Genomic DNA, 25371 nt, shown 5'->3' on the forward strand with positions numbered 1-25371 from the left:
TAGAGTTCAGGGAGTTCTTATGTCCCTCCACCTGCCTACCAGATCCCAACCAGTGGGGTCAAAAAAACCAGGGAGGTGAATGTCACCAAGACTTCCCTGTGATCCACACAGTGCCCCTTGATCCCTGCAAAGCCCCTGTTGTCTCCCACAGGTCCATGGACAAGCTCTCCCATCTTGCTCCAGGAGTCGTGTTGTTACACCAGGACAAAGTCTTGAACTTTTCCACAAAGTCTCACAAACCAACCTTCCCAGATCCATCATTCCCCAAATCCTGTGAGTGTCTTCTGTGCCAGTTGCCGTGTCGGGTGCAAGGGGAATGAGAATGAGTAAGGTGCTGTCACTGCCCAGTTAGGAGCATGACAGCTACAGATTCAAGCCTGGGCTCTGCTCTTCCTCAGCGATGAAGAGCAGCTTCAGCCATTTGTAGAGCGGGAGAAACCACAGTGCCACCTCCCCAGTCACTGAGCGTTGGTGGTAATTATCTCCGGAATTGGCAGCCAAACCCTGGCCAAAGAGGGCTTGGGCCAGGGTGCTGGGACCCTTGTTCCACTGTGGGGAAGGGGCAGCAGTCACGGAATGAAGAACAAGGGGATGAAGCATTGCTCCCAGGCTTCAGGACTGAGCCCTAGAGCTGGCCACGGAGGCTCCCACACCCAGCTCCCACCTGGGCTTGTCCCTGGTCCCCGGCCCAGGCCCGGGCTTCCAGGATGCCCACCATCCCTGCAACTGTTCTCCTGGCCGCTGCTGGCTGTGTTCTCGGCAAGGGTCATTTTTCCAGGCTCCTCTCAGCAGACAGCCAAAGGATTTACTATTTCTACAGAAGATGTGGGCCTGGGGGCAGGCATTTACAGTGGCTGAGTCCCAGGGTTCCCTCTCTCTCGCTCTCCTCTCCTGAAGCTTCAAAACATCAGGGCACATTTGGGAATCAGTCCCCTCCCTGGCTGCTTGCCCACCTTTTAGTCCAGATCTGGTCCCGCCATCCCCTCCGTTCCCAGCCCGCAAGAAAACAACACAACCATCTTGGTGAACGCATTTATTTAATATGGGGGTGGGGTATTGCTGTCTCTGTCAGTGTGTACGGGTGGTAGGGAGACAACCAGAGGGACTTCTGCCCTGGAGTAAGAGGCTGTTCTGGCCCCAGGCTGGGGGATGGGGAGCAGACTGAGGGGACGGGGAGGTGTGGAAGTGGGGAGGGGAGGGTGAAGCTCTGCACACATCCTTGGGACAACAGTCCAGGCCCACCCAGTCACCAAAGCAAGAACCGAATAAATAAAGTGCAACCGTGGGGTTGGGAGATGGGGAGAGGGAGGCCACTGGGCGCACTGACGCCCGCAGCCCACATTCAGTGCTGCCAGGTCTGGCCCACTTTCTGGCCAGACCATCTTGTCCAATCACCCCTATGTCCGTCCCTCCATGAGCCAGGCAGGGCCCCTGTGCAGCTACTGGAGGTAGCGATAGGCCTTAAAGCAGTGGTTGCCAGCATCAGCCACCACCACGTGGCCATCCGAGGTCAGTGCCAGGCCCTGGGGGCCATACAGTGGCTCTGCAGATGTGTTGATATAGGACAGGAAGGAGCCAGAGCTGTCGAACACCTGGGGGAGGAGTGGAGATTGGAGGTGTAGGTGAGATCAGGTGGGTGGCAGCATCTTGGGAGGCGGGTGTGTGGGGCCCAGCAGGAAACCTCCCCCTCATGCCATCCCTGGGCCTGCCTCACCTGGATGCGGCTGTTGCCCCAGTCAGCCACGATGATGTTCCCATTGGAGTCCACAGCTACTCCCGTGGGGGCGTTGAACTGCCCGTTGCCCTCACCGTGGGAGCCGAACTTGAAGAGGAACTCTCCGTCGGCACTGTACACCTGGCAGGGGAGAGGGCTGGGGACTGGGGACCTGGCCTCAGGCAGAGGGCGGGGCTTTGGAGGAGGAAGAGGTGAAGTCCCAGGGCTGAGGACCCCCAGATCTGCAGTTACAAACCAGTTCTTCTTTCCAGGCTTCACGTCCATGCATCTCACTGCCTACTGGACGTCGCCAGCTGATGTCCCTTGGGCATCTCAGATCTAACAGCTCATCCTCCCAGGGAAAGCAGTACTTCTATGTTCTCTTTCTCAGTGATTGGCAACACCCAGGTGTCCATGAGTCATTCTCGACTCCACCTTCTCCTTTGCTTGACAGCCAATGAATTACCACAACCCGCTGATTCTATCTTCAATCTGTACCCAATGCACATACTGCCACTGCAATGGTCCTCATCTGGATGATTGCAAAAGATTGATCTTCCTGCCTTTAGTCTCGCCCCAGCCAGAGCAATCTTTCTGAGACACACAGGATTGCATCACCCTGATGCCTGCAATCCTTCAGTGACTCCCCGTGGCTCTTAGGAAGAGAGGAAGCCCCTTAAGGGAATGAGCCAGCCCCGTTCTCACCTGGAACCACTCCCCTCCTCAAATCCAGTCTGAACTACTTGGAATTCCTTGACTACACGGTAAGGGTTCCCACCTCTAGTTCTTGGCTCCTCCTGTCCCTCCTCCTTCTGGTTAATTCCCACTTGTGCTTTAGGTCATTCTCTGTCTCACCTGAATCAAATGCTCCTGCTACGCCTTCCCCCAGTTCCCTGCACTCCCCTATCACAGAATCTATCACATCACACTGTAATATCCTAGCACCTTTTTCTCTCCCCTACTGGACCACACCCCTCCTAAAAGATAAGGAACATATTTGCCTTACTCATCACTGTATTCCCAGCTTCTAGCATAGTGCCTGGGACAGCGGAGCCATGCCATGAATGTTGACTGTTCAAATCAATGATCTCAAGGGAGAAAAGAAGGAAGTGAGGGGGAGAGGAGTCTTGTGGAAGAGGAAAGGATGTTGGGACAGTGGTCCTGGAGGGAGGGGGAACACTGACCTTCACTGAATGGTTATGGAAATCCGTCACTACAATCTCGTTCTTGTTGTTCACAGCCACAAAATGGGGCCCTGAAAATACAAAGTAGGCTCTCTGGCAGTAAGCTGGGATGCTGAGTGGGATGGGGAAGAGCATTTGGGATGAGAGAGCTGGGGTGCTAGGAGACGGGGAGGTCTCTGGGATGGTGCTACTAGGACACCATGAAGGGAGGGGTCCCCTAGGGCCAAAATATAGCAGGAGGGGTCTCTGGAGCTGGGGCACCCAGGCAAGCTCTCTAGGACTGGGGTGTCAGAATAGGTATCTGAATTCTCCCCCAATACCTGCAAAGTGGCGGTCAGTGGCCCCACGACCCCCAAAACGGCCAACCAGCTTGCCATTGGGCTGGAAGGTAAAGACGCAGCAAGACTTGTTGTCGACCACAATGATATGTCCGTTCCGGTCCACGGCCACTCCCTTGGGGCCCATGAGGCGGCCAGCTCCAATCTTGGTCTGGAGGAAGGGCACACCCGTTAGGGGCTCTAACCTGCCTGGTGGGAGAGTAGTCCCAGCCTGGCAGCAAAGCAGAACCTCACGTTGGGGATGGACCAAGCATTCCAGGACCTGACCACCAGGAGGCACTAGAATGGTCACCTCAGCTGGCCACCAGGGGTGCAGAGTAGAGTGACAGTAGGCCTCTCACCTTGAACTTGCCCTCAGGGGAGAAGATGCTGACCCAGCGGTTGTCGTAGTCTGCCACGATAATGTCTCCGTTGGTGTCCACTGCCACTCCTGTGGGGCGCTGCAGCTGCCCAGGCGAGCGGCCTCGGACCCCGAAGCGGAACTTGAACTGGCCTTCGTTGGAGAAAACCTGGAGCAGAGGAGCAAGGGAGGGAGCGGGCAGGAGGGGAGAGACTGTGGGCACAGAGGGAAGGGAGCAGGATCCTGAGGGAGGAGACCCCCATTCATTCCTCATTCAGCAAGTACTTACCGACACCCTGCTGGGGGTACAGAGAAGACTCAGACACAGCCTGCACCTTAGGGGACATGCGGCAGAGGGGAGAATGGGATTGTAAGACTGTGAAAGGGGTGGGGGTGGTCAGGAAAGGCTCCAAGAGCAGGGGCCATCTGAGCTAAGAGCCTAATAAGGATGCTAAGAGAGGAACCAAAGTTGTCAGGTAAAGAAGGAGGAAAAAAGGTGTTTAAGCAGAATCATCAGTGTGTAAAAGGCACAGAGTCCAGTACAGACGCTGCTGTCCAGTGTGGCTGGATTGCAGCAGGCAGGCCCGTAAAGAACAAAAGGAAAAAGGTTTTATTCTGGGTATAATGAGGATTCACTGAAAATTGTGAGGGACAAGATGAGATTTGCTTTGATGGTATAATAAGAAATAGATTTGGTATTTGTCCCCCGTGCCTGGCACAGAGCTCCTCAAACCCTCAGAATTCCTAGATTAATGGGAGTGCCTTCTGTCATTCAAAAGGAGCCCCTTTTGAGCTTATGCGAATGAGGAGACGTAGGGTGAGATCCCTGGATGGCTTCAGGAGGGGCTGGTCGCATGAAAGATCATGCGATTGAAGAGCTGGAAATTTCAGCCCTGCCCACCAACCACTGGAAGGAGAACGGGTGGAAAGCACAGATTAAGCTCTCTAAACACTCTTGAACAACAAGATTTGATGAACTTCCGGATTGGTGCTAGAAGGGTGTGTACCCCAGTTCCACAGGAACCAAAGCTCCTACACTAGGGACTCTTTCAGACCTTACCCTACGTACCTCTTACCTGGCTGTTCATCTGTATTCCATATAGTAAACTGGTAAACATAATTAAATGTTTCCTGGAGTTCTGTGAGCTGCTCTAGCTAATTAATTAAACCCCAAAAGTGGGTTGTGGGAACTTCCAATTTACAGCTGGTCGGTCAGTACAGGCGACAAGCTGAACTTTTAATTGGCGTCTGAAGTAGAGGCAGTCGTTCGGGACTGAGCCCTTAACCTGTGGGATGTGACACTATCTCCAGGTGGACAGTGTCAGAATTGAATCAAATTTACAGGACCCCTGGTCAGTGTTCACTGAGACTTGGAGAATTGCTTGGTGGTGTAGGAAAAAACACATGGGAGCTTTTTCAGAAAGAGCACTCTGGCTGCAGGAAGGAGTCAGGACTGGAAGCTAGCCAACCAGTCAGAGGTGCTGCAGTGGTCCAGGTGAGAAATGACGCTGGCTTGGACCGCTTGCTAGAGGGAAGTAGATGGACTCAAGAGACATGGAGGAGGAAGACTCAGTAAGACTTCGTAGCAGACAAGGAAGGGGCAGGTGAGGGTAGGGGGATGGACAAGGATAGCCCGTCCGGGCTGTGAGGCTGATACGGTGACCTTCCTCCCAGACAGGGTTAAACCCTTCAAACTCCTGCCCTCTCCAACCTCCTCCACCTTAGCTGCCCAACACGCTCAGGTCTCCCCATCCTAAAAGCGCCTGTTTTAATGCTCCTCTCCTCTAGAGTTAAGCCGTTTGGCCTCTCCTGCACAGCCAAAACATCACTCACTGCACACATCTCACACACTGCTTTGTTAGAGGCTCTAGAGACATAAGATGAATCAAGTCAGGAGCAGCACTGGAGAAACTGGCCTTGCTCTCTGATCCAAACTTGCTCCCTTCTTAATGGATTGGTCCCTCTGCTCCTGTACCATCCCCATTTCTTAGGCCTGCAGGGCTGTTTGAACTGGTCCCACCAATGGACATCACTCCCTCCTGATGTGGACCCTGAATCTTGCCCTCCCCTGGCTGATCAGAACAGCCTTTGGGTTCTGCACTGCTCCGCCGTGGTTGGACAGCACTTGTCAGCACAAGAAGGTAGGCACCATGGGCTGAAGAGCTGCTGTGAGAGGGACTTAGAGCTACCACCAGATCAGCACTGTGGCAACACTTCTGCCTCCTCCAGCCTCGGCAGCGTAGTTTCCAGCTCAACACTGAGGCTTGGCCGGGGTGGGGGGTGGGGTGGGGGCTGTCTTGCTCTTCCCATCCCATCCTGTCCCACCCCTTACACCTGGCCAACTCCTACTCATTTTCCAGTTCTCAGAATTTCCCAGTCACCTCTTCAGAGCAGCTTTTAATGACCAACTCCACTCCCTGAACCAACACACATACATAAAGTTAGGTCTCCATGATATATGTGTTTTAGCTCTTTTCATACCCACTGTCATTTCTGTGACTAAATAGCTCTTAAATATCCTTGTCCCCTGCCAAAGATGTAAGCTCCAGGTAAAGCAGGGACCGTGTCTGTTCTGTTCACTGCTGCATTTGCAGCACTGGTGGGGCAAACTGGCACACAGCAGACATTTAACAAATGCATGAATTCCTCAGCTCAGTCTCAGACCAGAATCGGACAGCTTCAACTCGGATGCTGCACAGCAATCTCCAATTCAACACGCACAAAAGCGAATTCATCAACTCACTCCCAGGCCTGCTCCTGAATGGCAACACCTACCCAGGGCACCCAGCCTGCAATTCTTGATCCCTCCCTTTGCCCTGACATCTGAGGGCTCCTGGAAACCGGCTGTATTTGCTTCCTTATCTCTAGAATCTGCTGGTGCCCTAATTTGGTCCTGAACATCTTTCTCCTATGCCATGGTAGCAGTAAGCAACTTCAGGATCTGAGTCGAGTCGGGGGAGAGAGAAGCTAAAGTAAAATAAAGCAAACAAGCCAGTGATTCTGGTAAAGTATGCAAAGTACTATGGCAAAAGGCTGAGGGAGCTCAGAGGAGAATGTGATTAACATTCTGTCTGAAGGAAATGAGGACATTTTCATGGAAGAGCTGATAGAATTTCTAGACTAAGACAATCACACCAGGATGTTATACAAATCATATTCTTCATTCAAAATCACAAAATGTTTTCTCTCTTCTGTCAGCTGATGCTGATTCAGCACAAGGAGGGGATTTACCACCACCAGAGCCAGGTCCAAAGGGGGAAAAGTTCAGAGGACTGCAATCCTCATGAACTAAGTAGGGAGCCATAGTCCATGTGGGAGCCTGGCCCATACCAGGCCTGAGGACCCCAGAGTAAGAGAAGGAGAAACTGCTTTGGAATCTGAGAGCCAGGCTCCTAGAAGCTACAAGGTTGGAGTACAGTTGGGACCAGGGGCAGGGAGGACGGCTGTAGGAAAAACAAGTGTTCAGAAGGGACTGGGTCCTCCCTCTTAAGTCCCTATGCTGTGAAACAAGGGACAAGCACAGCCTCCTGTTGGGGAGACAAAGTGGCACGTCTTCCTGGGCCCCCGTAAGATTTCCTGGCACCTTCAGTTGGCTAGGTGGCCAGCAAGGGCCAGGAGGAGCTGGCATGGAGGTGACAGCCCTTTGGCAGAGCTGGATCTGTGACGGGGTACCCAGGCAGCAGGTCAGTAAGAAGTTTAAATGTTCAGATGTGATGTAAGGATCTTCAGGGAAAAGTTTTGCTACCTGATAAAATGTTCCCAAGAACTGAAAGTTTACAGCAGTTAGAAATAATCCTGGATAAAATCAAAATCCCACAGCTTCCTCTCCAAAGTCATTTACAGCATGACCTCAGCTGCCCAACTCCTAATCGTAATCCACCTCCAGCCTCTCTGGGATCCTTCGAGTTCCCTGAACAACCCTTTCCATTACCTTCCCACCTCCTGGCTTTTGTCTACAGCCTCCACCTGGACAATGATATTTTCAACAACAGCTAACATTAGAAGGCTCACCAGGTGTCAGGCATGGTACATTATGTCACTCAGTGCTCCCAGCAACCCTATGAGGTATTCTTTTCCTAATTTTACACATGAGTTCACCGAAGCTTGGAGGTGTCACATGACTTGTCAGTAAGTGACAGAGCTAGGATTCAAGCCCAGGTGTCTGGTTTCAGAGCCTGAGCTTTTCCCTGCTGTACTGCGTCTATCACACTGGCACCTGCCACTAGGCTCTGCCTGCTCCTAGGCTCACGACAGTGAATAGAGAGAGTAAAAAACATTTTCTGGCTTTAAGGAGCTGGAAGTACAGCAGAGGCCTGTCCATTCATGTGGTGGGTGCTTTACTCAGGGGTGTGAGGCCCTGGGAAGGCCAGGGGCAGGACCACATATGAGACTGCACTACGGTCTAGCCACTGGAGGTGCCCCTTTTCACAAGTTACCCCAATGTGACTGTCTAGTCAGCAGGATGTCTGCAGAGACTGACAGAGACAACACACATTCTGGAGCCACACAGGCAGTAGGAAGATAGCAGGGGAGGGCAGAGCCTGCATCCTGACCATGTGGTGGTGAAAAGGGGAGAAAGTAAGCCAGCCAGGTGGAGGCTTATGTGGAGGCAGAGGGGAAGGAAGAATGAACCAGATCTTTGGGGTCCAGGAGCTGGTTGGGTCTAAGCCACAGCCTGGGAGGTAGGGGCTGCCAGCAAGGTCAACCCTGGTGCCTAGCTGTGAACATGTTGGTTACTGCGCAGCCAGTGAGGAAGGGGTGGCAAGTAGGTGGGTGAGAGGTGGTGCTATGATTCATTGCTCATTAAGGAACCCTATCTGTAGGGTTTCATCTTTCAGGAGGTGACCTGTATACTCTCTCTCTCTCTCTCTTTTTTTTTAAGAAGCTGTAACTTGAAAACCTTTATTTTGGTGGTGGGGGAGGGCTTACCTGGATACATTGGTTGTTGCTATCTGCTACCACTATGCGGCCGCTACTGGCTGCAGACACACCCTGTAGGTTGGTGAATTCACCCTTCTCCCTTCCTCGACTGCCTGTGGGGAAGAGATAGGATGGAAATTAAAAAATTCACACTGTGGTCATTTTCAGCCTCTGGCCCCGCCCTGTTCCCTACTCCCGCCTGTGCCACCCTCATCTGGCTCTGCCCTTCGCCCTCTGTACCAACGCGGAAGACAAGCTCGTCCTCAATGGGGTTGTCCTTCCGTTTGCCGCCGGTGCTGTACATGGAGCTGGGCCTACGCACTGCCTTCTGCCGCACGTGGCTGCCAGGGCCGCCGGGGGACTTGACGCGGCGCTTGACATCGTCGGGGGAAGGTGGCAGGTCCCCAGGGCGCAGGGCACGCACGCGGAAGGGGCTGCCGCGCACCGGCTGTCCATACAGCAGCACCGAGAGGAGCAGCTCGCCTTCGGTGCGTGCCGTGTACACCAGCTCGTACGTGCCATTCTTGTGGTCCACCACCGGCACGGGCAGGCGGGTGCCGTCGGGGGCGGTGATCTCTGCGCGCAGCTCGGCGCTGCCTGTGCGCACCAGCCGCCCATCCTTGTCTTTGGTAGTGACGGTGAGCGAGGCAGGCTGGCCCACCAGCGCCTGGCGCAGGCCCTCGCCTGTGGCCACGGTTTCATGCGCAGTGGCGCTCGTAGTGAGCAGCGCGCCCAGATTGAGCACCGAGCGCCGCAGCCCATCTACCTCAAGGACCAGTTCCAGCTGCGCATTCTCGTGGGGCCGCTCCGGGAAGGCCTGTGCCGCCAACGCTGCCAGCCGCTCTCGCATGTGCTTGCGCACCAGCAACACCTCTGGGGCCGAGCCCAGGCGAAGGGCCTGCTCTGCGAAGCTGCAGCTACTGCCGATGTGTTCCTGCCCCTGGCGCAGCGTGTCTAGCTGCGTCTGCAACACCTGAGGAGGGGTTACAGGAGGACTGGGTGAGCAGACTGGTCAGGGAGTGGAGAGGGGATTTTAGGTGAGTGCCTCTAATTCCTGCTGAGCTTGTAGTACTGTGGCATGAAAAAAATAAAAGAGGGTGAGAGTGGACAAGGGACAGAGATGCCCACAGCACCTATGGGCCACGTCAGGAGGCAGAAACTATAGACTAGGGATGGATGCACAGGTGTGGAAAGCAAGGGAAGCATGGAGGCAATAAAGCCATTTCATGATGGATGGTGGTAGGATAGGGTGGGCAGACGCACCTTCTGCTTGGCCCCACAAATGGCCTCCAGGTCGCTGACCAGAGCCTGCTTGCGCTGCTGCAGCGCTTGCTCCAGGTCCTCGAAGGCTGCGCTGATCTGGGCCAGGGCCTCGGCCTTGCGTTCCTGCAGCTGCTGGCTGATGCCCCCTACTAAGGCGATGGCTGCGGACAGCTGTGGCAGTCTGGGGAGGGGAAGCATCTCATACCGGGGTCACCTGAGGGTGCCCTTACCAAACCATTCCTTCTCTCTACTGCTGCCGTCCAGGACTCCCCTTCCCTGAGACCCCCCTTCCCTCCCTGAGAATTTTGTCTCTCCCTCCCCGGGACCCCTCCCCTGTCCTGTTAAAACACCATCCCGTAAGGCCCCACCAGCCAGGGTTCCCGCCAGGCGCCTACCGGCCGCGCACCGCCTCGAGCTGGCGCTGCAGGGCCGCCTTGTGCTGCTCCACCACGTCTCGCAGCAGCACGGTGCCGTGCTCTCGGTGCTCCCCCGCGCGGCACTCGCCGCACATGGCCGTCTCACAGGCCTCACAGTAAAACTCCATCGTCTGGCAGCATAAGGACTCTAGTCAGGCAAAGACTAGACACCAAACTTCTTTGTCCCCTCTCCTCCCTCATCTGCCCTCCTCGCCTCTCCCCTTCCAGGTGCGTCCCCCTACCTGGACCGCTTATCCAGAGAAACACCCTCTCACCCACAGCCACTCGGCCCCTCCCCCGACCTCTCCTCCCCGCCCACCCCAAGTCCTGGCCTCACTGGGCCTGCTTGGGCCCACCTTGCCTTCATGGTTGGGGCAGGAGAGGGGGCGGCCAGCCACTGCGCTGAGGGGATGGGGGTCCTCGGGGTCGTGGGCCCCATCAGGTGCCTGCTGCATGGCCTCCATGAGGCTGCTGATGAAGAAGTTGTTCTGTAGTGCGGAGACGCCCTGCTCAGGGAGGATGGACGTCTGTCGACACACTGGACAAGACAGCGTCAGGCTCTGGGCAGGGATGTAGTTCTGGAGGCATCTGGCCAGGGAGGAGGGGGAATCAAAGGAATGAAGGGGTGGGGCTGTGTCCGTGCACCCGTCCTCACACCTGCCATGGGTGCCAATCCCTCTCCTCACAGGTGTGCTGCTACACTTCATTTCGAAACCTCTGGTTGGCACGTGCATCTTGTCTTACCAGCAGGTGTAAAAGGCCTCACTCCTCACATCTGAGTGGAAACACATCCCTGAAGTCTCTCAGAAGAGCAGATATATCCGCATTCCTCACAGTGTGCACAAACAGGGGTTCACCTTTCACAGGTGTTTACAAACCCTTCTCACAGAAAATGTGCGTAGCCCCTCCCCCACCCCACCCCACTAACTCATTAAACATTTACTGACTGCCTACTCTTGCCAAATTTGTGCCATGCTCTGGGGATACAAAGATAAACCACAGTGCCTACCTCTAAAATACTTCTAGTCTACAGAGAAAAAAAGTTGCAGAAATAGAGTTTATAGAAGGAGAACATGTAATGATTAAAGGCATGGGTCCTGGAGCTAGAACGCCTGGGTTCAGTTCCCAGGTCGCCTGTTATACTGTGTGAACCCTGACAAGGTATTTAACTTCTATGAGCCAAGGATCCTTCCTTTGTAAGACGGAGACAGCACAGGCTTTACAAGATGTGGATAATTAAATGTAAAGTGCTTACGTGCCTGACTCACAGAAAGCACTATGTATTGTGGGCTATTAGTGTTACTTCTCATTAAGGTAAGGAATACAGTAGATGCAATGATACGGAAATGCACAGAAGGGGCACTGGGTCAAGGGTGGGTAGAGAGGGTAGCCAGGGAAGGGCTGCAAAGGAGGTGACAAAAGCAAAATCTTCACGGACAGATAACTGTTAGTCTGGCCAAAGAAAGGTGCAGGGAGAGGAGGCAGGGTGTCCAGATACAGAAGTTAGTCAGAAAAAGCACCCTCCAGGTAGGGAATTATAAGCAGTTCGAGGTGGCTGGAGACCAAGTCAAAGGCAAGGAATGGTAAGAGAAGTCTGGAGAGAGAGTCAGGGGCCAGCTCACGGAGGGCTCCTCGGCCACACCAAAGAGCTTAGAAGTTACCCCAACAGCACTAGGGAGTTGCAGGAGCATGGTACCGCCAGCTCTACACTTTCATCAAACTCCCCTTCACTGCCTCTGCGCAGAGGGTGAAGGTGAAGGTGATGAGACAGCAGATAAGGGGTAGCAGCAGCAGCATCCCCAGCATCCAACTGCCATTTATTAAGCACTCTGTTTGTTAATGGACTCGGAAAGGGTAAGTGGTCCAGGGTTACAAAGCTACTGAGCACTGGAGCCAGACCCAAGGCAAAGCATGTGCTTAACCAAGACACTCTTGCAATAGTCCAGGCAAGAGGTGAGGCAGACCTGGATCTAGGCAATAGCAATTTGAGAAGACCAAGGTGGAACAAATTTGAGAAGTATTTAAGAAGTACAGCCAGCAGGAGGTGCTGTTTGATTAGATACGGGGAGTGAGAGATGAGTGTTGCCTCCCAGATTCCTAGCTTAGGTGACTGAGTGGATGGTGGTGACAGTCACCATGATGAGAAACATAGAAAGAGGAGTGGTTAATAGGGAAGTTCAGCGTTGACCTGGTTGAGTTTACTGAAACAGTGGGACATCTGGGCAGAGGGGACCAGTAGTTGGGAAGAAGCCAGGTTAGAGATGAGGATGGAGAGGTCATCAACATTTAGATGGCCTCTGTAGCCATGGGAGAGGATGTGGTCGCCAAGAAGGGGCATACAGTGCCTAGAGCAGGACAGAGCACTCAGCAAGTACTGAATGAGGAGAGCAAAGAACGGGCAGAGAGGCAGAAGCAAAGACAATGTCAGGGCAGCAAAGTGAGCATGCAGTTCCAGAAGAAGAGAATAAGTCGTCGTCAGCGGCAAAAGCAGCTAAGAGTCAGGGAAGGGATGGACTGGAAAATACCCGTTGAATTTGGCAACTGTAAGAGTACTTTTATCTGTAAGGAAAAGAGTGAGTGGAGTGGTGGCGGAAGGCAGGCTCACTGTTCCCAGTTGAGGAGTGAATGGGAGGTTGGCAGTTTGACTGAGGAGGTTGAGGGACTGGCTGGCAGCTGGGAGAGACAAAGGGACAAGGGGGAGTTCTTATCTGTGTGTAATGGGAACATGGAGCATGTTTATAAATTGAGGCACGAGTAGAGGAGGGGGGAGGAGACTAAGAGACATGGGACAAGATCTGGGGATAGGAGAGTGGCTCAGGCTGGCCTGAAGATGGGGAGTGGACCCCATCCTCTGGATGGAGGGAAGGGAAAAGAGAAGTAGATGTACTTGAGCACAGGGGGGCAAAAGTAGAGGATGCCTAGCTTGCCTCAGGCAAGATCAGCTGCTGAAAGTAAAGGGGCAGGGTGGTCCCAGAGAACAGGGAGGGGAGGAATCTTACTAGAAACAGGCTGTCGGCAGCTGTGTTCAGAGACTACAAACTTGTGGAGGGAAGATCTGCATGGTGCAAACTTTCCCATGACCTCTATCTCTTCTCTGAAAGTTCTCTACATCTCTCCATCTGAATTAATTAATTTTTATGTATTTAACCAACACTATGTGCCAGGCACGATTCTAAGTGCTTCACAAATATTAACTTCTTTGTGACCTAGTTTCCTCTGCAGTCTCCTTGAGGTTAGAGTGGTTTTCGTCTCATACTCCACATTCCTCAGGGCCAGAAGGTGGGGTTGAGTCCTCCCCGCCCCCAACTGGATCACTTCTAAATTCTTCCTCTTCTTCGGCTCTGGAAGCTCGTGCCTTCTGCCTCCAACACCCCTCCTTGATATTGTCTCCACTGACATCGTGGCTGCTTCTCCTCTTGCTGAAGTCTTTCTTCTGGTGCACTCTCTTCCATTATCCATACCTCCACTAACACACCCTCCTGCCATCATGCTCAGTGGCTCTGACATCTATAGGGTGACCCCCCCACCACTATCAAGATTTTAGTACCTCAGCCTCCTCACCCCACTGTGAGCTCTTCCTTCACTTCACCTCAGCTGTCCACTCCCATGCTCCCGTGAGCACCACGCATGTCTCATCACCCGTCACTGCATCAACTCTGAAATCTGCACTTCAACCATTCCACTCCATTCCCCTGTAGCTTTCTTCCCAGCTTGCTGAACCTGGGGTTTTCCCTGTGAAATACCTTCCAAGTCAACAAGATCTCCTTCCTATATGTTGCGCATACTTGGCTTAGGATGGTTTCCTAACTGATTTCCTGTTTTCACTCTTGCATCTCTGTAATCTGTTCTCCACACAGCAGCCAGAGTGAGCTTTAAAAAAATCTAATTTGTGTCACATTATTTCCTTGCTAAAAAAAAAAAAAAAAAAAAAAAGCTCCAGTGGCTTCCCACTGCATTTAGGAAAAAAAACCCAAACACTTTTTTTTTTTTTAACTAAAAACCCAAACACTCTTCCTCAAATCCCCAAACTCCCTCATGAATTGTTCTGACTCTTTTGGACCTCACATCATCCCACTTTCCTCTCCACCCAGTCACGCTGGCTTCTCTTCTGGTCTCTGAACATGCCCTGCCTACTACTTCTTCAAGGCCTTTGCATGGAACAGTTCAAAGATGTTCCCATTGCCTAGAACAATCTGTACATCTGTTTCCTTCTCATCCTCAGGTCAAATGTCACCTCCTTGGGGAAGCCTTCCCTGATGACTCTACGTAGACTAGCCCCTGGCCCAACGACCCCCACTTACTCCGTTTATTTCCTGCAAAACACTTAACCCAAGCTGTGACTCTCCTGTTTGGTTATTAGCTTGCCTACTGTCCATCACCGCCCACTGGAGCATAAGTCTTTGAGAGCAGGGACCAAGGGATAAATGAATGAGTAGTTAAGAGAGAAGGCTCTGCAGTCAAACCTGTATTCAAACCTTGACTATTTACTTGCTATGGAGCCTTAGAAATATTTCTTAATTACTTAATGACTCTGAACCCTAATTTCCTCCTTTCTAAAATGGGGATAATAAAGTATCTGTTGTGAGGATTAAGTAAATCAATACGTGTAAATCACTTAGCCAGTCCCTGGCAAATAGTAAGCAATCAATACATGGTAGCTATCATTGTAATTTCTCAGGCACTGATTTTCTCCAGGAGTGCTCAGTGATCTGAGTGTAGGAAAAGGTGCAGAGACGTCCAATTACGGCTCTGATCCAGGATCAAGCTTCTGCTGCGTGGGTTTAGAAAAGGACAAAGGTGTGCAGGAATTGTGGTGGCTTGTGGTCCGCCATAGGATCAGGGATGGGTAGGAAAGAAAGGGAGGCCAGGAGGGAGCTGGTGGCTGGGAGAAGAGGGAGCAGTCGAGGGTGCTGGATGTCTACATCCAGCCAAAGCTGGTGTAGTGAGAGTGGGGCAAGGGGGGCCAGGAGTGGGATACTGGAGTCTGTAACCATAGAAGAAGTGGTGTTATTCTGGGTGATGGCAAGATCCACACTGTCACTGGTAGAGAGTCTGACAGGTGGCACAGAGGATGTCCCTGGAGAAACAGTCAAGAACTGAGAGGCATAAGTGGGTAGTGAAGTCACCAGGCTGATGAAAGAACTTGGAATAGGCAGGAAGGCTGAAGCTGTTTCCAGATGAAGAGGAGAGAGCAGTAGGGCTGGAATCTGAGAGAGCAGGGCTGGAAGGGCAGCCGAGCCCACTCTCTGTGAAGGGAGGAGGGCGTGGGAGGAGGCGATAGTGAAGAGACCCAGGGACCAGGACCCTCGAGACAGCAATGAGGGATGAGGGCTGCAGAGAGAATACTGTCAAAATACAGAAGTGATTATGCATAAAACCCTGCAAAGGCTTCACATGGCTCTCAGGGGAAGAGCCAAATGCCCCAACAGGTCTGCAAAGCCCCTTGCAGTCTGGCCTCCTCCACCCAGCTCTCCAGCTCCATCCCACACCACGCTCCACCACGCTTGCTCCCCTCCAGCCTCGTCGGGCTCCCTCCAGGACCTCTGACCAACACAGTCCCTCACACCACATGGCCCTTCCCTATGTTCTGCCTCCTGCCTGGAAGGCTCCTACTACTCCCTTCATTTAGTTAACGCCCAGCCAGCCTCTGGATCGCACCTCGGGGAAGCCTTCCCAGTTCTCTAACCTATAACAGATCCCAGCTAAGCTCTCATTGCTTATCACTTTCTCTGCAGCACTCATTAAGGGTGCAATAGGACAGTTATCTGTAGTCTGGCTGTATGATGATTTGATGACTATCTTTCTGCTTCACTCTACTGTAAGCTCTTTAAGAGCAAGGATCATATCTAGTTTTGCTTACCACTGCCTGCCCAGTACCTGGGACAGGTCTGACACATCATAGTTGCTTGATAAATAAATATTTGTTGAATGAGTGAATAACAGATAGAAGCCCAGAGGCTTCTTGCCTTTCACTCAGTGCTCAGGATGACAATGAAGCCTGGGGGACAGACCTAGCTTCGAACATCCTCCCACTGGTCCCAGACTTCTGGTGCCAAAGCTGGTTGAGGGTCTCAGCTCTGTCTGATTTCTCTGGTGGGGTTGAAGGCTGCCTTGTGGATGGGGAAGAGGCAGAGATGGCCCTGTTCTGGGCAGGGAGCATGGCCCAGTGTTAGGAACCTCTGGTCCTCTCACAGGCTCTTGCATCTAAAACTCACCTTCTGCAGGTTGGGGTTCATCTGCTCCCTTCCACATGTACACACAGTTCCCTCACCTCTTACAGGTTTACACACATCACTCCCTTCTCCAGGGGGCCTGCAAGGCCCTCATCCCTACCCAGTACACATGCCCTCACCTCTCACAGAAGGTGTGCAGGCAAGGCAGGACCTTGGGGCACCGGTATCGATCCAGGCAGATGCTGCACACCAGGAACTGCTTGTCCATCGGCTGGACCTCTGGACCAGGGCTGTCCTCCCTCTTCGCCATGGTGCCCACGGATGCTCCTGCCATTCACACTGGCCTGTGTACGGAGAGATGGTCAGCTCCAGGGAAGCCAGTGCTCCCTCTCACCACCTGATCCCCACCACTCAAAACCCCGGCAGAGCACTAGCCTCGTTTCTCCCGCCAGGGAAGGAGCAGGGTGAGGCAGGTGGGCTGAGTGCCCCACTCCCACTCCAAGGATACAGCTCTGGATAAAAGCAAAGGGTTAGATTGGATTTCAAACCTAGCTCAGCCTCTTCCCAGCTGTGGGACCTTGGATAATTCATATACCTTCTCTGAGCCTCAATCTCCTAATCTGCAGTTATGGGAAAAGTAATCCTCACCTCAGATGGTTGTTTTGAGAATCTGCAACAGTGCGTGTCGAGTGCACGGTACCGGGGTGCCCACTTTCACTGACACACCCACCCTTCGCCTCCTCGCCTTCCCCTCAAACCCCCGCAGGAGACCTTCCTGATGGAGTGTGTCTCCTCTGACTACCAGCAGCCCTTCTGTCCGTGCTCTTACCCACCTCACAGCACACTGCCTGGGGTCCCCTTCTTTTCCACATCCATTCAGCATCCAGGACTTGTGGGTTCTGCCTCCCAAATATCTTATCCCCTTTTCTCCAACCGCACAGATATCACTCCCAGTTCAAGTTGTCACCAACTCCCTCCAGCAACACAGCAACAGCCTCCTAACTGGTGCCCTTGTCTCCTCGCCTGTGCCATCCCTCTTGTGGCGAGAATGAGGCTTCTAAAACACAGATTCCATCTTGTCACTAACTCCCTATTTAAATTCTTTCAATGTCCTCCATTGTCCAGAGGACAAAGTCCAAACTCCTTAAATTGGTCAACAAGGCTTAGCTTTGTCTGGCCCATACCTCCCTCTAAAACCTCATGTTTCATGATTCCGTGAGCAGTCACACTGGTTTCTTGTCAGTTCCTGGAAAACTCCTTGTTCTCTTTTGTTTCTGGGCCATCACATATTCTGTTCCCTCTGCCTGAGATCCTCTTCCAGACCTCCCTCCCACTTTGTCTGGTTGACTTCCACTTATCTTTCAGGTCTGCAGGTAAATGTCACTTCCTCCAGAAGGCCTTCCTTGATTTCCTGACATCTGGCTTAAGTGCTCCACCTCTGTATCATTCTGCACCCTGTATTTCCTCCATACCAAACCCTTATACACTATACTATAATCTTATTATTATTTCTTTGCTTCCTCCACTGTATGCAGAGTTCTTGAGGGTGGGCATTGTATTTTGTTTTTTCATTCCTAGCACTTAGCTCAGAGCCTGACATAAGAACTCGCTTATAGTTATTGAATTAAATTCAGTAATTCAACAAGTACTTATTAAGTGCCTGCTTTGTACAGGCACTGGGGATAGAGTCAGAAACGACAGATATGGTCACTGTTCTTGTGGTGGGGAGGTGGTGGCAGAAATTTTTAAAGTAAATAAACAAATAAATACCTACGTACAAATTGGGGGAGGGCAGTGCTATATAGAAGAAAAAGATGCTATGAGAAAGAATTCTTTTTTGATTGAGTGATTGGGGAAGGTCTTTCCAAGCAGGAAACTTTTAGGCAGCACTTTGAGGAACAGAAGGAAAATGGTAGGGATGAGGGTGGGGGCATCAGGGAGTGAGGGAGGGAAATCATTGCTGGCTGAAGGAAGAGGATGAAGGAAGGTTCTTAGGCAGAAGGCTCACTGAGAACCTGTAAGGACCATATGGTTAGAGCGAAGGGAATAAAAGGCCAGAGGGGAGTTTGGACAGGCAGGGTGGAATGAGATCACAAAGGATCTTGATGTTAAGAATCTGGGTTTTATACCCAATTGGGAGGGAAATGATACAATTCACAAAAAATAAAAATAAAAATAAAAAGCTACTCCGGCAACCATGAGGATTGAAGACGAGTTAGGGATGAAGCAGGGAGGCCACTGGGGAGGTTACCCCAGTTCTTCAGGTAGGATGATGTTGGGTATTGGCAGAGCCAAAAGCAAAAAGGTAGACTGATTTGAGAAACACTTATGAGGCTGAGTCAAAAGGACATCACGATGGACTGGATGTGAGAGGGGAAAGGAACGGCAGTAAGGACTCCCAGGTTTCCCCCTTGAGCAGGTGGTGGGCTGTACCCAGAGACAGTGGAAGCTGAGCAGCTGCTTTGGGCCATTCCATTTTAGCCATGCTATGTCTGAGGTGCCTGTGTGATACCCAGGTAGAGATGTCAAGTAAGGAACAGAATACAGGAGCTCAAGAGACAGGTCTGGGCTGCTTATTGACTCGGAAGCACTGGCATAATAATGACACAGAAGGCAATGAGGATGGATGAGACGGCTGAGAGCTAGAGAGTGAAGAGTGAAGGAGAACCCAGAGGGATGAGAGGGAGACTGAGAGCGTGGGATCAAGGGAACCAGGGGAAGAGAGTGATTCAAGAAAGAAGGAGCAGTGAATTAATGTGAAGACTGGAGACTGTCCCCCAGATTTGGCTGTAGTGGAGTGGGAGGGACAGAAGCCAGGTTAGAGTGATGGAAGGATGAATGAAGATGAAGAAATTAACACAGCAGATACAGACAATTCAGGAGAGAAATCTGGCCATGAAGGGAGGCAGAAAGACAGTCAGATTACTTCAAAACAGGCAGTCAGTGGGAGCAGGTCAGCACTATCTGTACCCAGCTAGACACACCATGGGCCTCTCTAAAGACAATGCATGAATGAAGGATGAATGAATGAATGGACACAGTGGGGCCAGCCCAGAGTCCTCTCCAGGTTTGGGGTGGGGCGGGAGAGGGGCTGGGCTGCATGTGCCTTAATGTTTATGTGAGGGTGGACATGGGTAGGGTAGGAAGGGCATCTCCGAGCGCATCCTCTCCTGATGTGGGCACTGAGATTCTGAGGGTCTTTCTCCAGATGTGACGGGTTCTGAGTCTGGAGACTTCATAGGAGGACAGCAACACAGCAGGAGGACAGATTGAGGGTTGGTGAAAGGAACAGAAGGCCAGAGCCAAGCTGAAGCTTCTGTTTGGTGAAGGGGAGGGCTGGGAGGAAGAGTAGGAGTGGTCTACTGGGCCCTGCTGGGGCAGCTGGATGGCAGGCTCCGCCTCTCTCCAAGCCCAAGGGGCTCTCCCAGCCTGTTACCCAGGGGCGGGGATTGGGCTACATCCAAGCAGGGACAGCTCCTCCCTCCCTTCCCCTTCCTGCTTCAGTTCCCCACCCAGACGTGCTGGGCATGTAGCCGCTGAGGTCATACCCCGGCCTAACTTACTAAGATTCCCTTCCTCTCCTGGGCTTCGACTCCCACTTCTCCCATCCCACTGCTCCTTAGAGGTCCTATAGGCCTTGGTTTAACTGGACTGTTTATCACAGCAGACACTTGGAAGATCTTCAACTCAGAGCTGAGATTTCACTATCCTTCCTCAGGCTGCCAACTGGCACCCCTGCATCCCTTATCCCATCCATCTTTTAAATGAAGGTCTAAAGACACCTCATTTCCTCATTCAGCATTCATTCAACACCTTTGCTGGGCCTGGGGATACAAAGACAAATAATTGCAGTTCAGCCTTCATGGATTCCACAAGCTAACAAGTAGATTACAGCAGTGCCACACGGTGAGACCTCTGATGGGGAAACAGAGATTGCTCCAGGAGCACAGAGTCACCTAACCGAGATCTGGGATGGGGGAAGAGGGTACTGGAGGTGGGAGGTCAAGGGAGCTCTCCAGAGGAAAGGCCATTCAAGCCGAGAGCTCCAGGATGGGTAAGAGTTCCAGACAGCACGGTGCCTTCTGCATCAGGAGGCTGAATCAAACCCTGCAATAGGGGAGGGCTAAGAAAGGAGATGGAGCAGTGGGCGGGAGCTAGCTTGCACAACACTTTGTGGGCCTTGTTAAGGAGTTTAGGACCTTGCCCTTCCCTGCTAGGGGATTAAGGGTTTACCCAAAGAGCAAAGGAAACCTCAATGTGGGGGGAGAGGGGGAGAGGGTTAAAGTACAGAGTGATAGACAGACAAGAATAAATTTTGACTGCAGTGTGGAGAATAGCTGAGAGGGGTCACCAGTAGAGAGTTAAGAGACTGCCATGATATTTGAGAGGAGAGATGGTGCAGACTTCATTAGGGGAGTAGCAAAGGAGAGAAGCAGATTTCATAGGGAGGAATCAGCAGAACTTGGTGATTGGCTGGTCAGAAGTGAAGAGCAGGGGAAGAAGAAAGAATGACAGATGATTCCCAGCTTTTTGGCTTGAAAATTCTGAAAGATGGGCAGGGGGATATGTTCAGTGTTTAGTAAGGGGAATCCGAAGTGTCTATGGGACATTGGAGTGGAGAGGTCCAACTGGCAGTTGGAAAGATAGGCTGGAGCCAAGGAAAGAGGTCTAGCCTGGAGACATGGATTTGGGAGCTGTTGGTGTAGAGGTGGTCCTGAAATCATGGATGTGGATGACATCACCCAGAAAGGGTATACAATAAGAAAGGAGAGCCTCTGGCTGTTTACAGGAAACTCAACATTTAAGAGACAGGCCTAGGAAGCAAAGCCTGCGAAGAAACTGAAAAGGTGTGGCCAGAGAGGCAGGAGAATCAGAAGAGAGATACCATAAAAGCCAAAGGAGAAGAGAACTTCACAGATAAGAGAACAATCTTCATTGTGAAATTATGCAAAGAGTTTCCATGCTCTAAATCTCCAAAGAAGCTGTTATTAACTTAAGGGAGTGTGGTTTCCAAGGGCTGGAGGAGAGGAAGCCAGATCTAGGGGGCTGAAGAGAAAGTTGATGAACAAATGAGGACAGCCTGCACTGATTCCACTGGCTCTTTGACATCTGCAAAGGATGTGTTTCAAGGCTTTTCAGTTTCCCCAAATTTTCAAACAGCACCTAATATCCTCCATGACTTTCTCCTGCCACCTCATGAGAGTCCCAGGACACATGATTTACACAGTTGTGAGTAGAGCTAGGTGACCAAGACATTGTTAAAAAGTGGATGCAAGAGGCCAGTTAGGTTCACTTGCTTCTGAAAATGACTCACTCCTGTTCACTAGCCTCCCAATGCATTTGATTGTTTGAGGCCTCAGCAAAATGACAAATGACTGCAGGTTATAGTCTTGGGGTTTCTCTGAAACAGATGAAGCCTTGGAGGAGGTAAAGTCCTCAAAGCCAAGGAATCCTTTCAGTAAGATTGGCAGGGAAGGAATGTGATGAAATCTGCAGTACCATCACCCCCTGGCCCCTACTGCCAGACTGAGTAGGTGAATGAAACATTTAATCAGCTGACCAACCTATCAAACTTCCCTGGGCACTCTGGACAAGGCCCTTAAAGTGGTTACTGGAGACACAAGTTGAAACAGACACACTCCCTGTCCTTCACAAGTTCTCAGATCAGTGTGGGAAACAGACATGGAAATATCTAACTGCAATGTCATAAATGGCATGATATCAACCTCTGGCAGCAAAGAGGAGGAAGTACCTAACTCTGAAGGTGGTGGAGGAGAATAAAGAAGGTGTGCTCAGTGGCAGAGTACATGCTTAGCATGCAGGAGGTCCTAGGTTCAATCCCCAGTACCTCCATTAAAAAAAAAAAAAAGAAGGAGGAGAAGGAGAAGAAGAAGAAGAAGAAGAAGACTTTCAGAGGAAGGGATATATGAATATATGAGCTGGCTCTTGGGGTAAAGATAGGAGTTTGATCGGGAAAACAGTGAGTCAAGGAACAGAAGCATGAAAAATTAAGAAACACGGACCAGCTGGGCAAGGAGCAAGACTCAAAAGGGCAGAGGCTGTACTTAATGCTATCACGACCCACTCGATGTGAGTTCTCCATTCGCCTCTCTGGCTGTTCCTTCACTGTCCATTCCTTATATGTCTAGTTCCTCAGGGCTTTGTTCCAGGGCCTCTTCTCCCCTCAACTTTTATACTCTGCCTGGGAAATCTCACCATCTCCCATGGTTTCAGTTACCACGCACTTGCTAATGACTCCCAAAGCCTTATATCCTGTGCAGAAAACTTTCTTGAACCCAGACCTATATATCCAACTGTACCTTAGATATCCGTACATGGATTATTTCACACAGACTAGTCTAAAACTGAATTCACTTCCCCCTAACCTACTCTTCCTGTTGCATCTCTCATCTCAGTAAAAGGCACCACCATCCACCTAGCCACACCAGCCAGAATCCTGGGAGTCTTCTCAATTCCTCCTTCTTTCATCTTTCAGGTATAAGCTATGACTATATCCTTGATTCTGCCCCTAAAATGTGTCTAAGTTAAAAGGTCTGGAGATCTAGGAGCTAGTCCTGACTCTAATTTCACTAATGCAAGGTAAGACTCTGGACAAGTTCCTACTCCAATCCTTTACTTGTAAATTGGGGGGAGGGTGTCTTTTTCTTCCCCAGATCTGAGATTCCCAAGGTTCTCTTTCCAGCCAAAGGTCCCTACAGATTGTAATATGTGCCCCTGATTACATCCAATCCAGTCCCACCTTGAGTATGTGATTACTGGTTTCCCCAGGAAGGCTAGGTGTGTTAGAGAGTGGTTGAACTTGCCCCCACCTCCCTTCTGAAATAAATATTTGCTGAGTTTAGGGCACCCATGACACTCCCTCGGGGCACCCTCCACCCTAGCCATATGGTTTTGCTGTTTTTCTGAACACAGGCTGTACTATACCAACCATGGGCCTTTGCTCAAGCTCTTCTCTCAGCAAGAATGTCATTGTGCCCTAAGTGGCTGAGGCAGCACCTGGCACACAGAGGGTGCTCCGTATATATTGGTGACAGCAGAGCCATGTTTAAATCACTGCAGTTCCCTCTCATCAGACAGAGAGGCAAAAGCAAAGGCAATAACAAGACAAGTGAACAAAGTTCCAAGGAACAAAACCTTTACTTAAAGAAGCTCTCCCATAGCAGCAGATAGTAAGTGCTCTGTCACTGGAGGTATGCAAGCCAAAAGAGGCAGGGCACCTGTCAGGCCTGCAGCTGATTCCAATTCTGCAGCAAACTAGAGCCCTGCTTAGGGGATGAATGGGCACTGATGAGCTGGACAGGCAGGTAGGGAGAAACCTGTGAAAAAGACCTCTGCACCTGCTCCAACCTCCCAGCTCTCATCCTCACTGGGGCCAGTCCTGGCTTTATGAATTCCACATCAGAGACCCCCACACCAGGAACAAGCCCAGGGCCCGACTTCAGTGGATTGACTTCCCTGGGGTGCAGCCTGCCCCTCCAGCCTGCAACCATCTGTCCCTGCAGGTTTGCAGCCCAGGATCTGAAGCCAAGTCCAGAAGGGAGGAGGCCAGAACCAGGGAGGAGCCTGGGGTCCTCCAGGCGGGGCCCAGGCTGCAGGGGAAACAGAAGGGTCCTTTCCTACAAGAAACAGCCTCCGGATGAGGCTTCCTGTCCAGGGGGCAGTGCTAGAGGAGGAAAAGGTGTCCTCTATCCCAGCCGGCGGGCCTCTAGGTGCCTGAGGAGAATGGAGTGGGTAGCAAGGGGTGAAAGTGTCTGCACCAGGGAGAAAGGAACCCTTCAGACAAGCTGGGCCACAAGATTCCAGAGTCCCACTCAGAGACCCCACCCGCGCCCCCACCCTCCCCATCCTCGGCCGCAGCGTTCGACACCCTCCTCCAACAAACACAAGCTCCCAAACCCCGCGCTCCTCCAAGGAACCGTCACCCATCCACCCGCGCCTCCCCCCTCAAACATGGACCTCACGTGAGCAGCCACAGCCCGAAGAATCCCCCCACTGCTCTCACGGACAGGGACACGCCTCACGTGGACAGAGACAGGCACAGCTCTTGAAAAGCATCTGTGCCCCCACCCACAGACACTCGGACAGACACACCGCTGCTCGGACCCAGACCGAGACCCAGGCAGACAGGGATACAAACGCACCCCTGGGGGCCGCCCGTCGCACTCACCGCGGCGAGGCAGGATGGAGGGCCAAAGCCCTGACTGCGGCCACTCCGAGGGGCCCGCGGCGCTGCCCCTGCTGCCAGCGCCCGTCCGCCCAGCCCTGCCCGCGGCGCCGCCCCACGTCCCGCGCCTCCGCCTGTCCCCGCGCCGGCGCCGCCGCCGGACCCGCCGCACAGGCCGGAGGGAGGGGCCGGGGCGGGGCTGCGGACCAGCCTCGGGAGGGGGCGGCTCGGAGACCGAAGACCCACCCACGCCCCGCCCGCCGCCGCGGAGGCCCCGCCCGCCCCTACCCCAACCCGCCCCGCTCCCCCAGTCCCCCGAGGCTCCTGCGGGAGCTGCCTCTGCGGTCGCGCTGGGGAGACCGTGAGCAGGATCCTGGATCCCGGATCCTCGATCCCCGACCCCTGCCCACTGCCTCTGGCTCCCAACGGCTCCAGGAAGGGCAGCGTAGTAGGTATCAGGGACTGGGCTGAGGCTTGGTCAAGAAAATCCCTGGGTAGCTGGGATTTCGGACTCCGGGAGCGGGTCCCGGCTGTCTCCCGGAGGTGCCTCTCCAGGCTTTCTTGAGGGGACTCCTAAGGAATATGCTAATGTGGTCTCTCCTGAGCGGTGGCAGACGGATCGTCTGCGCCTCGTCACGGCTCTCTGGGCGGCAGAAGGGTCCCAAGGTGGAAAGGCAGTACCCAGAGCTCTGGGGGGGGGGGGGGGCTTGCCTTGGCTCGAGGGGCCTGGCTCTCCCTAAGCAGACCCCTCGCGAGGAAATTATGGTTCAGACCATCCAGCGACTCCCTTCCACACTTCAAAGACCAGAGCAATTCTCAGAATCATTGCATTGTGGAA

At 52.5% G+C, this 25371-nt stretch overlaps 1 protein-coding gene across 2 annotated transcripts; it reads right to left on the reverse strand.

Annotated features, from left to right (window-relative positions):
- Window positions 1–1018: 1018 nt before the first annotated feature.
- On the reverse strand, window positions 1019–24707 carry TRIM3 (tripartite motif containing 3). Of its 2 annotated transcripts, XM_006203462.2 has the most exons (12): window positions 24537–24707; window positions 16528–16692; window positions 10532–10763; window positions 10155–10306; window positions 9760–9940; window positions 8737–9469; window positions 8506–8609; window positions 3578–3745; window positions 3219–3387; window positions 2899–2969; window positions 1715–1855; window positions 1019–1592 (listed from the first exon to the last, which is right to left on the reverse strand). In XM_006203462.2, the coding sequence occupies exons 2-12, from the start codon at window positions 16680–16682 to the stop codon at window positions 1440–1442; spliced, it is 2259 nt and encodes a 752-aa protein (XP_006203524.1). In that variant the 5' UTR covers window positions 16683–16692; window positions 24537–24707; the 3' UTR covers window positions 1019–1439. The 2 variants fall into 2 exon arrangements, with proteins under 2 accessions (XP_006203524.1, XP_031537145.1); XM_031681285.2 differs by lacking the exons at window positions 16528–16692; window positions 24537–24707 and having other exon boundaries at window positions 10537–10763.
- Between the last annotated feature and the right edge of the window lie 664 nt (window positions 24708–25371).

This window comes from Vicugna pacos, chromosome 10, assembly GCF_048564905.1.
Source record: "Vicugna pacos chromosome 10, VicPac4, whole genome shotgun sequence".
Lineage (NCBI taxonomy): Eukaryota > Metazoa > Chordata > Mammalia > Artiodactyla > Camelidae > Vicugna > Vicugna pacos.

What these genes read in the sequence shown, in the direction of transcription:
- TRIM3 (XM_006203462.2), bottom strand. Translation starts at nt 16,682, where the DNA reads ATGGCAGGAGCATCCGTGGGCACCATGGCGAAGAGGGAGGACAGCCCT. An exon ending in CTCGAGGCGGTGCGCGGCCG is followed by an intron (nt 9,941 to 10,154) that starts GTAGGCGCCTGG and finishes TCCCCTCCCCAG; the next exon opens with ACTGCCACAGCTGTCCGCAG. An exon ending in TCCATAACCATTCAGTGAAG is followed by an intron (nt 1,856 to 2,898) that starts GTCAGTGTTCCC and finishes CTCCCCTGCCAG; the next exon opens with GTGTACAGTGCCGACGGAGA.